Source organism: Emydura macquarii, unplaced genomic scaffold, assembly GCF_026122565.2.
Source record: "Emydura macquarii macquarii isolate MOO-44397 ecotype Brisbane River unplaced genomic scaffold, CSIRO-AGI_Emac_v2 contig_3390, whole genome shotgun sequence".
Lineage (NCBI taxonomy): Eukaryota > Metazoa > Chordata > Testudines > Chelidae > Emydura > Emydura macquarii.
In genome coordinates, this window is record NW_027133527.1 from 8639668 (window position 1) to 8653665 (window position 13998).

Consider the following 13998-nt stretch of genomic DNA (forward strand, 5'->3'; position numbering starts at 1 on the left):
ATAGTATATTACTTTCAAAGGAGTATTGTTCTAGGATACCCACTGATTTGTGTAGTTTCAGGAGTTTTAGCATGCAAAATGTTTGAAGTGTTTCAGGTCTTTTGTAAGATTATTCTGAAAGGGTAATGAATGACAGAATTTGAACAAGCAAAAGGAAAAAAAGCAGAGAAAATGTCTCTTAAAAAAAGTGTTCCTGTGTGTATGATATGTAAGGGTAAGTTCTTGGGCCACAAAACTGGAATGCCATTGCTTGAAGACTCTGGTTCCAATTACAGATTGAGGAAGGGAGTTGCAAACACTATATTAGATGCCAAAAGTACCAAACCCAGAGATTTAACTAGAGTCCCCACTGATCCTGTTGTGTTCAGAATGTCTTTGCTGCTTACTACCTTTTTAAAGGAACGAGGAAATAGTACACACTGTTGACTACCCCCTGCTGTATTGAGTGTCTGATGTTTCTTCCTTAAGGTGCCGGTCAAACATGTATACAGGGTGCTGCAGTGTCAGGAGGAGGAGCTCACCCAAATGGTCTCCACCATGTCTGATGGCTGGAAATTTGAACAGGTAAGAAGATAAGCAGAGGACTCCATTGATTTATCTTGATAGAACTGCTCAGTCATATTCATGGCAAGAAGTTTTCAAGTTTTATGTATTAGAAACTGTTTTCTGTATATGTGCCTTAATTAAATTTAATCGTTATCGAAGAATGGATGGCTAAAGAGATTGGGAATGGAATTCATATTGACATCTGCAAGCCAATTTGTGACTGAAAATTTATGTTATAGTTCTTCAGTCATCTCAATCTAATTCCTGTGTGTGTGGAAGTCTGCATCACACTTCGCTTATGAGTTTATGTTGGTGATGAGCTTGATACAAAGCCCACTGGTGAAAGGGATTAGATGTTTCTTGTGCCTTAGAGATGGCCCTTCCAGAACAGGGCTGAGGCATACTTGTGGGAAAAATATGGGGGAAGCTTTTAATGCAACTCCCTTGAGAGTGTGAACTTCTGTGGATAAAGTGACCGCTTTAGAAACCAAAGCTCTAATACAGTACTTCCCATAATCATTAAAACAATTTACCTAGTTAATGTGCTAAAAATTATTAGTACATTGTAGGAACAGTTCTGGAAATCAAAATGCCAGCTGCAAGTATAAGTTTGTTCCTTGCTTTGAAATCTGAACTTTCTGTGTTTGTACGAGGCACGTTGTTGGCACCTAATAAATCAGTATGGTTGTATAGAGGAATGGAGGTGAACTCCATGAATGTTTTCTGTTCTTGTGCTGCTTCTCTTAGATCAGGACAAATAAGCTCAATTTGCACAGCACAGAAATAAATTTGTAGGGCAGGTTAGATTTAATAACACATTTTAAAGGTTGCAGTGTGACCTGTCTCTGGGGACACTTGGTAATCTTGGTAATAAAGAAGTTACCTGAGAAATCTCCTCATCCTGCAGGACCATAACTGGCCACCACATCTATCAGCAGTGGAGCAGTGTAACTCTCAATCCCAGAGTGAGACCTGTGTGCTGAGGAAACCGCTTTCTTGGTGACTAGTTTACAGCTCTGGGAATTCACTTCTGGAAGAGATCCAGACTACAAACTTTAGTGCCTTTTAAGTAAATGTAAAACCTACTTTAACTCAACCTTTCCTCTAAGTTGCATTTAAAAAACAAAATGGGCCCTAAAAACAGCAGGAAAATGAAAGAGGACATTTTGTGTTCACTCTTAGAAATTTACAAGGTGTTTAGATCGCCCATTTTGATAGCCATAGTGAAAAAATCTAGATAAACCTGCATAAATAACTTCTCATGAATAAGTTCTCCAGTTTAAGTGGTAACGATCCTCTCTGCAACCCAGATACTGATGATGTCTGTTTTCGGCAGATACCTGAGAGTACCTGCTAGATTTCACTTGATCCATGTGACGATTCTGTGGCCAACAAATTGAATAGGTTTCCTGGACATTCTTCTTTGTAGGAAGTTGATTTCTGGTACCTTGCAGAAAGAGTCTTTCCTATTTGAAGAAGAGAATATTACAGCCAGTGGTGTACTGAGAGGGGTGGGGGGTGAGGCCGCCCCATCCAAGCCAACACCAGGCTGCGGGGCTGCTGTTGCAGTGGGAGAGGTGGGTGCCATGCGGCAGGTAAGTGTGGGAAGTGGAGGTGGCAGAGCCAAGCCTTCATTTGTGTGCCCCCCCCGCGCCTCAGACTCCCCCACACAGGTACAGAGCTCCCCCCTCCCCGAGGCAGTTGGGGGGCAGCTCTAGGACCCCTCCTGCCCTGTGGGGGGGGAGGGGGGCATGAGCCCTGGGGGGTGGCGCAAATGTAGGTTTGGCCCTCGGGCATCGGAGACCCTAGGTACGCCACTGATTACAGCTTCCACTTTACCTCCCCATGCTTTGGGACTAGCATGTTTGAACACTGATGCACTTTCCGAGAATTAAAATTGCCGTCTGAGTTAGTCATTCTTGAGGAAATGCCATTGGTTTTAAATTCCCTGCTGCTTTAATTCATTTTTTCTTTTCTCCACGGTGCTCTGTTTTTGATGTATGGTTTGAGATTGATTGACAGAACAGGTGTACAATCTGTCAGCCAGTTACCCAAATTTCCCACCAGCCATAGTTGGTCCCAGTAGGATTTTCTGATTGCATTGCAGATCTGCTATTAGCAGACACTCTCCAGTTGCAGTGTGATTCTAATATTCTTTGAGTGCTTGCTCATGTCCGTGCCATGCTAGGTGTGTGTGCGTACGTGCCACGTGCACTGGTGCTGGAGATTTTTCCCTCAGTGGTATCCATAGGGCTGGCTTAGTGCTCTCTGCAGTGGTGTGCTTATGCACCAGTATACGGGCACTGCTGACCTCCTCTCCTTCTCAGTTCCTTCTTAGTACCAGTGATGGTGCTGGAACGTCCTTGCCTTGACAAGCCTTTAACCAGTGATTTTTCATGTAGTAGTGTAAATAATCGTTAATCAAGTTTACACCTTCATGTCCCATTATGCCATCATGCAACAAACTCAAGACGATGCAGGCTTTGGCATGGCAGTATTGTAATCGGCATGTCTGTGAACTCCTGGCCCACCTCCAGACGTACTGCTTGTGAGTCAACCAGCATGGAATGGACATGAGCAAGCACTCAAACGCCTTCCGTAACGGTTGTTTTTTCAAGATGTGTTGCTCATGTCCATTCCATAACCTACCCTCCTTCCCTTCTGTCTGGCAAGAAGGAACTGAGGAGCGGGTGGAGGCAGCAGCGCCCTTATACCAGTGCATATGTGTGCCACTGCAGAGGACACTAGAGCCAACCTTATGGATACCACTGAGAGAAAAATCTCCAGCACTGGTGCATATAGCGCGCGCGCACACCCCTAGCATGGGGAATGGACATGAGCAATACATGGAATCATAGAATCATAGAGTTGGAAGGGACCTCAGGAGGTCATCTAGTCCAACCCCCTGCTCAAAGCAGGACTAACCTCAGCTATATCATCCCAGCCAGGGCTTTTTCAAGCCTCAGCTTAAAAACCTCTAAAGATGGAGATTCCACCACCTCCCTAGGTAACCCATTCCAGTGCTTCACCACCTTCCTAGTGAAAAACTTTTTCCTAATGTCCAACCTAGACCTCCCCCACTGCAACTTGAGACTGTTGCTCCTTGTTCTGTCATCTGCCACCACTGAGAACAGCCTAGCTCCATCCTCCCTGGAGCCCCCTTTCAGGTAGTTAAAGGCTGCTATCAAATCCCCCCTCATTCTTCTCTTCTGCAGACTAAACAAACCTAGTTCTCTCAGCCTCTCCTCATAAGTCTTGTGCTCCAGCCCCCTAATCATCTTTATTGCCCTCTTCTGGACTCTCTCCAACTTGTCCACATCCTTTTTGTAGTGGGGGGCCCAAAACTGGACACAATACTCCAAATGCGTCCTCACCAATGCCGAATAGAGGGGAATAATCACTTCCCTCCATCTGCTGGCAATGCTCCTATTCATGCAGCCCAATATGCTATTAGCCTTCTTGGCAACCAGGGCACACTGCTGACTCATATCCATCTTCTTATCCACTGTTACCCCCAGGTCCTTTTCTGCAGAACTGATGCCTAGCTCATCGATCCCCAGTCTATAGCTGTGCATGGGATTCTTCCGTCCTAAGTGCAGGACTCTGCACTTGTCCTTGTTGAACCTCATCGGATTTCTTTTGACCCAATCCTCGAGTTTGTTTAGGTCCTTCTGTATCCTATCCCTATCCTCCAGGGTATCTACCACTCCCCCTAGCTTAGTGTCATCTGCAAACTTGCTGAGGGTGCAATCTACCCCATCCTCTAGATCATTAACGAAGATGTTGAACAAAACCAGCCCCAGGACCGACCCCTGGGGCACTCCGTTTGTGACCGGCTGCCAGCTAGACATGGAGCCATTGATCACTACTCGTTGAGCCCTATGTTCTAGCCAGTTCTCTATCCATTTTATAGTCCATTCATCCAACCCATACTTCTTTAACTTGCTGATAAGAATACTGTGAAACCATATCAAAAGCTTTGCTAAAGTTAAGGTATATCACGTCCACTGCTTTACCCACATCACAAAGCCAGTCACTTCTTCATAGAAAGCAATCAGATTGGTCAGGCATGACTTTCCCTTGGTGAATCCGTGTTGACTGTTCCTGATCACCTTCCTCTCTTCTAAGTGCCTTAAAATGGATTCCTTGAGGACCTGCTCCATGATTTTTCCAGGGACTGAGGTGAGGCTGACCAGTCTGTGGTTCCCCGGCTCCTCTTTCCTCCCTTTCTTGAAGATGGGCACTGTATTTGCTTTTTTCCAATCATCAGGGACCTCCCTCAGTTGCCACGAGCTTTCAAAGATAATAGCTAATGGCTCTGAAATCACATCAACCAACTCCCTCAGCACCCTTGGGTGCATTGCGTCTGGACCCATGGACTTTTGTATGTTCAATCTTTCTAAATAGTCTTGGACCTGTTCCTTCAGCACTGCGGGATGTTCACCTCCTTCCCATTCTGTGCTGCCCAGTGCAGTAGTCTGGGAGCTGACCTTGTCTGTGTTGACAGAAGCAAAAAAGGCATTGAGTACCTCAGCCTTCTCCACATCCTCTGTCACTAGGTTGCCTCCCCCATTCTGTAAGGGGCCCACACTTTCCCTAATCTTCCTCTTGTTGGTAATTTATCTGTAGAAACCCTTCTTGTTCCCCTTCACATCCTTTGCTACCTGCAACTCCAGTTGTGCTTTGGCCTTCCTGATTTCATTCCTGCATGTTCGAGCAGTATTTTTATAATCCTCCCTAGTCATCTGACCAGGCTTCCACTTCTTGTAAGCTTCTTTTTTGTGTTTAAGTTCACCAAAGACTTCTTTGTTAAGCCAAGCTGGACGCCTACCATATTTGCTATTCTTTCTGCACATCGGGATGGTTTGTTCCTGTGCCCTCAATAAGGTTTCTTTAAAATACAGCCAGCTCCCTTGGATTCCTTTCCCCCTCATATTAGCCTCCCAGGGGATCCTGCCCATCAACTCCCTGAAGGAGTCAGAGTCTGCTTTTTGGAAGTCCATGGTCTGTATCCTGCTGTTCTCCTTTCTTCCTTTTGTCAGGATCCTGAACTCGACCATCTCATGATCACTGCTGCCTAGGTTGCCACCTCGAAGAACAATAATTACGGAAGGTTCGTAACCGACTTTTCCCTGAGTCTCCCTTTCAGCTTTTTAGTCTCCAAGAGTGGGAATACAGTGGTGATGGTGTGACCTTTTTCTGAAACATCCCTTTGACCTTTCAGTGCTATTTCTCTCCCCTGTGGGATGGTACCCAGCCTAATATGCAGTACCTTCTGTGGTGTATTATAAGAACCATGTACAGTCAGTTATCTACTTCTTCAAGGCAGTACTCTTCCTGTGGGTTGGGATCCTATCTAATCCTGCACCTTACTTAACATGGTTTAAAGTGCTGTATTTGATCAACAGGTCAAAAATGTTTCCTCTTCACTTAATGTGTTTTGAAAAAGTATCTTAAAATTCCATCCTAATGGTGATCATCTAAGGAGAGAGAGAATTGTCAGACTTCTGGGACTGGTGGCAGTAAAGAAGCTCAATAACTATTGAGCGAAACCAATGTTAGCAAAGCACATTTATACATTAGTTCACATTCCACAAACTACCTTCAGGGATTGTGTTTTCCAGTAGAGCAAAGTACTTGGAAGTGTCTGGTGGTGGATTTCTCTGTCACCTGTCTTTGACAAATAAGTTGTCCATAATGAAACTCTTATCCATTAGGCAAGATGTGAATTTGTCCCAGTCTGTGGGTTTATGTTGAGTTTCTTTTGTGACTTGTACTACTGAAGGATCAGTTTATTTAAAGGCAAAATGCCCATATTAATTAACTTCCAACCCTTTCCCTAGCACAGAAATAATGTGGTTTTGTACTGCTGAATTACCTTCCTGTTTCTTTAAACATACAAGAGAATGATTTATCCAGAATGATTTAATTACCACCTTTGCAAGAGCTCAGAAACTAAATATCATCCAGTGCAAAATGAGAAATTTTATAAATAATTTTGCAAAGTCTGTGCTCTTTCTGATTAATCTGTGTCTATCATACAAATTAGCAATAAATGTAGGCTGAAATCTGGTCCAGCAATGGCTTCCTAAGTAGATTGACTATACAAAGTTAGTATTTAACTGTTGCCCTCAAAATTATTCACATAATAATATGAACTGTAAAGTAAATTACATCCTGTATCCTAGTTTTGGACCAGCACCTCTCATTGGTATAATCTTACTTTACTATTTAATCTGAATAGGCAGCTGCTTATCCAGTATCTTGTATCTAGCTCTTCAAATTTAATCTAAAGCCAAAATCCTTCTCAAGTGCACTGGTATGCATATGCTTTCACATGGATTAGGTGTCGCAGAATATTATGAAGATAATTCATCCAATGAGAAACTACAAAATTAAACTGAAAACGTTCTGAACTTCAGCATTATTCAATTCTTGCTTGTTATGGGCCTAGTTTTTTTCAGTGATTTCATGGGAACAAGATTGGACCCCTGTGTAAGAGATTTCCTTCTTGGTGCCTTGTAAAATTACTCTTTCTAAAACTCTTATATTCTTATAACTTTTCCTTTTAACTCATTTTGTATATTTCCTCAGTAATGTATATTGGGTTACCAATGCTTTTCCCTTGTAATAAGAATATCTCCCATAATTTTTCCATCCCCACGTCCAGTAAGTGTTTACTGACTTATCATTGCAGTTAGACTTAAATAAGAAACGGGCATTTGCCTTCAAATCATAATTGGCTTTGTAACCACCTGCAAGAGTTTTAAATATGTTACATAGGATGCTGTTTTGGGGACTAAAATAAACTGTAGCTTTCATTTTTGCACAATAGAAGTACTTTCACTTGCTACTGAAACACAGTGTATATACAGGAGCCAATCTGTTGTGTGTACAGTTCAGATGAGTTATGTGCTCCAGCATTACAAAGGGGTTTTTTTGTGTGTGTTTTGCTCTGATTGGTTGTTGCAGCTTGTCAGTATAGGTTCCCTGTTTGGCTGTGGCCGGGCCCAGCAGTCAGAGTTTCTGCTGATAGTGTGACGGGAAGTGAAAGGGGAGGAGACACGCTTCCAGAAATGCAGCAGTGAGGTGTGTCATATCATTGCTTTCACCCTCACACTAATATGCATGGCTTCCTTGCATTTCTGCTGTTTTCAGATCATTCTGCTTTCTTCCTGGGTGTGCAGCTTTTGGTAGTTCTGTGTATAATTGTCATGACTAGTTTTTATTGTATATTTATGACACTTCATTACACATATATGTTCATCTTGTAAAAGGCTGTAAGAGCTACGTAACTGTCCAGACTTTTGATTGAGGAAATTTTCTTAGCAAAAATTTTAGCAACAAATAATCACTTCGATTTTCTTTTCTTCCTCTAAAGTTAGCAGCACCTCTCCTGCAACTGCATATGCATATATGTATATGTCAAAGAATCATGTAAGCTTTCAATACCATGAACTCTATAGTAGAACACAGTTTCATTAAAGTGTTCTCAGGGACACTTTTATACTGTTGATTTGTTCTTAGGCTTCCAACTTGAATTTATCACCCACAAAATAGCCAGCTGAGTTTTGACTCAAGAACCTCATGTTGGTGGTTGATGTACAAACCAGAAAAAAAATTACTTGTTTTTCAGGTGAGTAGTTAAGCATTCAGTGCCAGGAGTTGGAAACATCTTGTTTTATGTTGATAATTTTATATATAAATTCTAGATGTAGATAATAGAGTAATAATCAATAATTTCACTCTTTTGAATTCCCTCCGCTTTCCTCTGTGCAAATCACATCTTCCAGAATAGTTCCAGAGGGGTAGCCGTGTTAGTCTGTATACAGCAAAAACAACGAGAGTTCTGTGGCACTTTAAAGACTAACAAATTTAATTTTTGTAGGCATAAGCTTTCGTGAGACTCAGCTCACTTCGTCAGATGCAGAGGTAGAATGATATGGTAAATAGGAAATACAGATATACAAGTGCATAGAGAACAAGGGGGGAGGTAGATGAAAGCCAGGTACTTGAGGGCTAATGACTGTCATTGAGTAGGAGGTGAGAATGGGTGAGCAAAGCAGTTTACCATGGCGCTCTCATTACAAGAGGTAAATTGCTTTGTTTTGTACTTCAATTTTAAGCTAACTGAGGCATGGACTGTCTGTACAATTCCCAGGGCACTGAATCTCTGGTCTGTGACTGCAGTGTCTATGCACTACTGCAATGTAAATAATAATCTGTTCAAAAATTTGCAAATTATTTCCATGTTGACCTTAACTAACTTCAGCTTCTAGGGTTTCGTTAATGCTAAATGTATCATTTTAACATTGGTCATTGAACAGTTTGCCAAGGAATGCTGGGGATTCTGTCACTTTAAATCAGGATTGGATGTCTTTTGAAAAAATCTGCTGTAGCTCAGCCAAAAGATTATGGGTTTAATGCAGGAACCACTTGGTAGAAATTCTATGTCCTGTGTAATGTAGTGTCAGAGTGAACGATCATTTGAGTCTTTTCTGCCCTTAAAATCTGTTAATCAGTCTCTCCCCGTAACTGATTTCCCAGAATCGATACTTTGTCACAGTGCATAGACACATTGAATCTGCCCTAACTTCTGCTGTTTAAATGTTAATAGCTCTCCAGGGTTCTGCCTCATGAGTTATCTTGATAGTTTGGGGAGCAGCCTGTGCAGTGTAACTTTATAGGGCCACTGTAGATAACTCTTGACTGAGAAGAGTTGGTTAAAGGTTGTATAAATGGGCAGTGAATGCAAGGTTGGTGGAGGAAGCATCTTTCTCTACTACATGTATGCACATGGGCAATCTGAGCCCTGCTTTGAAACTGTAAATAGGAGTCAGGGGTTCTTGCTCTCAGTTTGAGGATGTTTATGTACCTACCTAGTACCTAATCAAAAGGTCTCCTGTCATGGCAGTGGTTTGGGGGTGAGCTATTCTAGGAATGGCTGGAAACCTCTCATTAACACAGGTTCAAGTCCATAAACAGCACAGTGCATATGTCTACACCAGAAAAGGCACAAGCAGACATGAAATACCTTTTGAGAAGAACAGACTGAGTCATAATCTCTAAATAGGGCTTTAAAATAAATGAGTTCCCCAAGTCCAAACAATGCCCTGTAGAAAACACTCTGGAGTTAAACTTTTAGCACATTCTTGGTGCTGTACATACAAGACATTCTCAGTGGCAGACATGCACAGGTTTTCTTGAATAAGCACTTTACATGGGTGTAATGCAGGCCAGCTTTAAAGAACCCATGTTTAATAAACATTACATACAGCCTGTATCATGAAGCTCTAGAAATACACAAACTCATCAGTAATAGGATGATTAGCCCATCCAGACATACCACAACCAACAAAACAAAATCTACTATCCTGATGGTTAATGTCCCTCTGACCAACGATCAGCCCATCTTCTCACCATAGCAGTATGCCCAGAAAGTCAACAAATTTGGGCTGTTTCCAAGGATGGGTGGAAGCAAAACTGAGTTCAAAGCCCTCCTAGTGAGCTCACTGCCACCAAATCCCTTCCATATTAAACCAGGGGCCTCATGGTTGAGGCACATCTGAAAATTGCACATCTGTTTTCAGAGAGCACATTTATTTTTGCTGAGATGCCCTCAGTGAGCAATGAGGTATTTCTCCTTTTACTGGCAGAGTAATTGCCTGCAGTTCTAAACTTAGTTGATCTGACATCTGGCCCTTGTTATTCTGAAGAGTGTGAAGTCATTTTGCAAGAAGACAATTGGCTGTTTGTAGGACTAAATGGGAGTTGAATTGTTTAAGTTAATTTAAAATAAAGGGTTTTAAATACTCTTTCTGGTTTGAGAAACAAAGTGGCGAGAGAGACTGTGCATGTGTGTGTTTGCATACAGTATTCATTCTGTATCCATTTAACAATTCTCATTGCTCAGTTTTGGGGTTTGGGCCAAAATCTCACTTTACAGCTTCTTCCAAAGACTTGTGCGCACAGTGCCTTCTTTTTACTGGAAACAGAGTTAAGTGGTCACTAATGTGTATGGAGTTCTTTCTTTTCCTCAGTACTGGAGTGTCTCGCATGTGGGCTGTGTAATTTTAATCTTGGCAGCCCCTTTCCAAGGCAGGACAGGGCAGTCATTTCTAGCTCATTCTATATGACTGAAAAATCAAGGTGCCTTCCCTTTCAGTCAATTAGACATTCTTGATATAAATAGCAGAGTATTCATTGGGGAAAGCTGGTGTGCCCGGACATGTTGAGATAAATAGCACCATTAAATTCTCCACAGGTGTGCTTTGAAGTAATTGTAAATTACTAGTTTTCTGTAACCTCATTGGAAATGTTTTTGTGGAAAAGGTAACGCTTTCTTTTTAGAAGATTTAATTTTATTTATACTCCGGTCTATTGGTTATTCTATTGACTACCTATGCATACATCAGATGTATGAAGGCACCAGGAGTGTTTGTTGGGGGATGGTTCATGACAAACACTCCTGGCAAGTGACAGTTATAAAAGGGTTAATTTTGAGGAGATGGTCAATGCATTTCCTGTATCTTTGCTCTTTAAATGTAGTTGACCCTTTGCAAACAGTGTCCCATGTAAGAGATTTTGCGAGCCCTGGTTACATTTGTCTAGGCACTTACATGGCTGCTTTACTGTAGCTTCTGGATATTTTTGTACTGCCATTCCATACTGGGAGAAGGAAGCTTTAGTTTTTTACGATTAATACTGTGTTGGGGCTGCTCTCAGCTGAGATTTCCCCTCTGCCTGTGTGGGCAAACTGCCTAATTCCAATGCCCTGGCCAGGTAGCCCAAGATTTCATTGTTACCCATCTCAAACTGGGTGCAGGAGTGTCCATCGGGGCCTTTATATATCTCTGTGGCTCCCCTGAGGTAATGGAAATAAACTTTTTAGAACTATAGCTTTTTGGCTGTTTCAAATGGTGCTGCTCTGAACTACAGTATGCTGAACCTTCGCTTCTGGACACATACCAGGAGCACTTTAATAATGAAATGGAAACTGATTAATGGCACCTTATGGCTAAATTACTTCTGGCATATTGGGATTGAAAATAGGGATATTGCAAACTGGGGACAGAGGGCTGCTAATACATGTCTGTGGGAATTTGACTGTTTGATTTGGTGATGTTATGACTGCCTGGGATGTATATAAAGGATCTGTGCAGCGGACAGCTTTTCTGGTCTGTCATGTCAGCAGGAGCCACATAACAGTACCACAAACTGTATTTCATTTGCCATTTAGAAATATACCTTCCCCCCCCCCCTAAAGAAAAAAAAAAAAAAAAAAAAAAGGTCCTGCATCTGATTTGACTCAGTGGCTGGTTAAGCCTTGCTAAGTAAATCCTTTGACCTTAGGTAGTTGCATAGTACAGAAGAAAATGTCACCATCTGAGCAGACTGCACGTTGAGATGAATGCAGCTTCTAGCAGTTTGTAAATAAGCAACATTTCATTTCAAGCATATAACTTGCAATTGTAATGCTACTTTAACCAAATTCCCAGCAACAATATGCATGAATTTGGAATGTTGGTCTGGAGTCCCACCATTCTGTTTGTCGTCTTGTTTTTCAGTCAAATGCTAACTTTTGCCTCCTGCTCTAAATATCTGTGCAGATTCCAAATAGAACCATAGGATTATTCCATGAGTACAATAGCAGGTGTCTCGCTAGGGTAGAGTGCTCTCTCCATGCAGCTCCATGCTTGTCTAAATCCCATCCACACTATTGCACCATATGCAGATTTTTTTAAAAAATAACTGTGGAGAAGAGGTGGGAGGGTTCAGGTCTCCAAAATACAGTGGGGAGCAGGTTTCTTCTCCCCATTGACTGTCTCTGTAGGATTGTGCCTGGGCACTCAGGATACTATTGCAATAGCACCCTTACACTGGTAGCCTCATAGACCTTTATATGGAACAGCTACATTAACCCTGACATTAGAAGTTGGCCTCTATTTGCATTAATGTGGGAGATCATGTTCCAAACAGCCAACATTTTGAGGAATGTTAAAGCCAAAGTTAAGGGAAATTAATACCAATGGTTTTGTGCAGAAATATCCCTAAGCCTTTCTCTCCTCTTTCAGTTGGTCAGTATTGGTTCTTCCTATAACTATGGAAATGAAGATCAGGCTGAATTTCTGTGTGTTGTCTCGAAGGAACTGCATAATACCCCCTATGGCACAACCAGCGAGCCTAGTGAAAAAGCAAAGGTAAGTTGCTGGGCGTGAGAGGGAGGAAATGAAAGATGCCAGTCAAAACAATTAGACTTAGTTATTACTATTATTGAAAAGAAGGTGAAGCATAGTGTGTAATCTGACTGTCATGGTTGATGATGGTTCACTTTTCATTGTGCAAGAGAACCTAAACTGTACCAGTTAAAGTACAGTAGAACCTCAGAGTTATGAAATGACCAGTCAACCACACACCTCATTTGGAACCAGAAGAACCCAATCAGGCAGCCGCAGAGGGGGAAAAAATAGCAGATACAATACAGTACTGCGTTAAACGTAAACTGCTGCTTTCCCTTTATTTTTTTAGTATTTTTCTTCTGCCTAGTAATGTTTCAAAGCTGTATTAAGTTTAATGTTCAGTTGTAAACTTTTGAAAGAACAACCGTAATGTTTTGTTCAGAGTTACAAACATTTCAGAGTTATGAACAACGTCCATTCCCGAAGTGTTCGTAACTCTGAGGTTCTACTGTAACTTTAATTGTCAGTATGACTTGCACATTACAAAACAAGAACTTTAAATGTATTCTTACTGACGTTCATGCTTTTATTTGACTCTTCCTGTCTCCTTTTGAGAATATGCATATTTGGGTTATCACACAATGGATTGGCTTTCATTCTGCCACCAGTACAGATGATGGATATTTTCTGTGCTTACCTGAGTCAGGATACATAATTCTCACAACCAGGAATGTGAATGACACACTCTGTCTGAAAAGTATTATCAAATGCAGTAAGCTATAAAAGTCTTCGCATTAGATGAAGTCCCTTCCTTGCAGTGTATTGTGCTAGCCTGCAGATTTCAGGATTCCATCTAATTCTTGCTTTTCTACATGATGGAATTGACAGATACATTGTAATAGATATGAGATCTTGCTTGTGTGATCAGTTGACTTTCAGGAATAATAGCTCTGGAAGACAGTGTGCGACATGACTGAATCATAGGTGGCCCTGACCAAATGGAAAAAGAATTGCATTGTTCCTCCCCTACGTGTGCATTGTACAAATTACACCATGCTAATGAGTCTCGGGGGTGAAGGGGGGGGGAGATGGCTATATTAAAATTGGTTAGTGAACCTAGTCCTTTCTACAAAAAAGTTTGCCACTCATTTAGCATGTTTATAGGTTTAAATTGAAAACAACCAGTAAAACACTAAGCACGACTTTTCAAGAGTCAGCATTAAAAAATAAACACTGAAAAATAACCCCTAAAATTGATCTGCAACTTTCAATG

At 41.6% G+C, this 13998-nt stretch overlaps 1 protein-coding gene across 4 annotated transcripts in view; it reads left to right on the forward strand.

Moving 5' to 3' along the window:
- KCTD5 (potassium channel tetramerization domain containing 5) overlaps positions 1-13998 on the forward strand; it is a 43908-nt gene that overhangs the window by 19111 nt on the left and 10799 nt on the right. For all 4 annotated transcript variants that reach the window (XM_067534097.1, XM_067534096.1, XM_067534098.1 and 1 more), the window contains exons 4-5: positions 469-564; positions 12621-12746. In XM_067534097.1, the coding sequence (XP_067390198.1) occupies positions 469-564; positions 12621-12746 (222 nt within the window). The remainder of the gene's footprint in view (positions 1-468; positions 565-12620; positions 12747-13998) is intronic.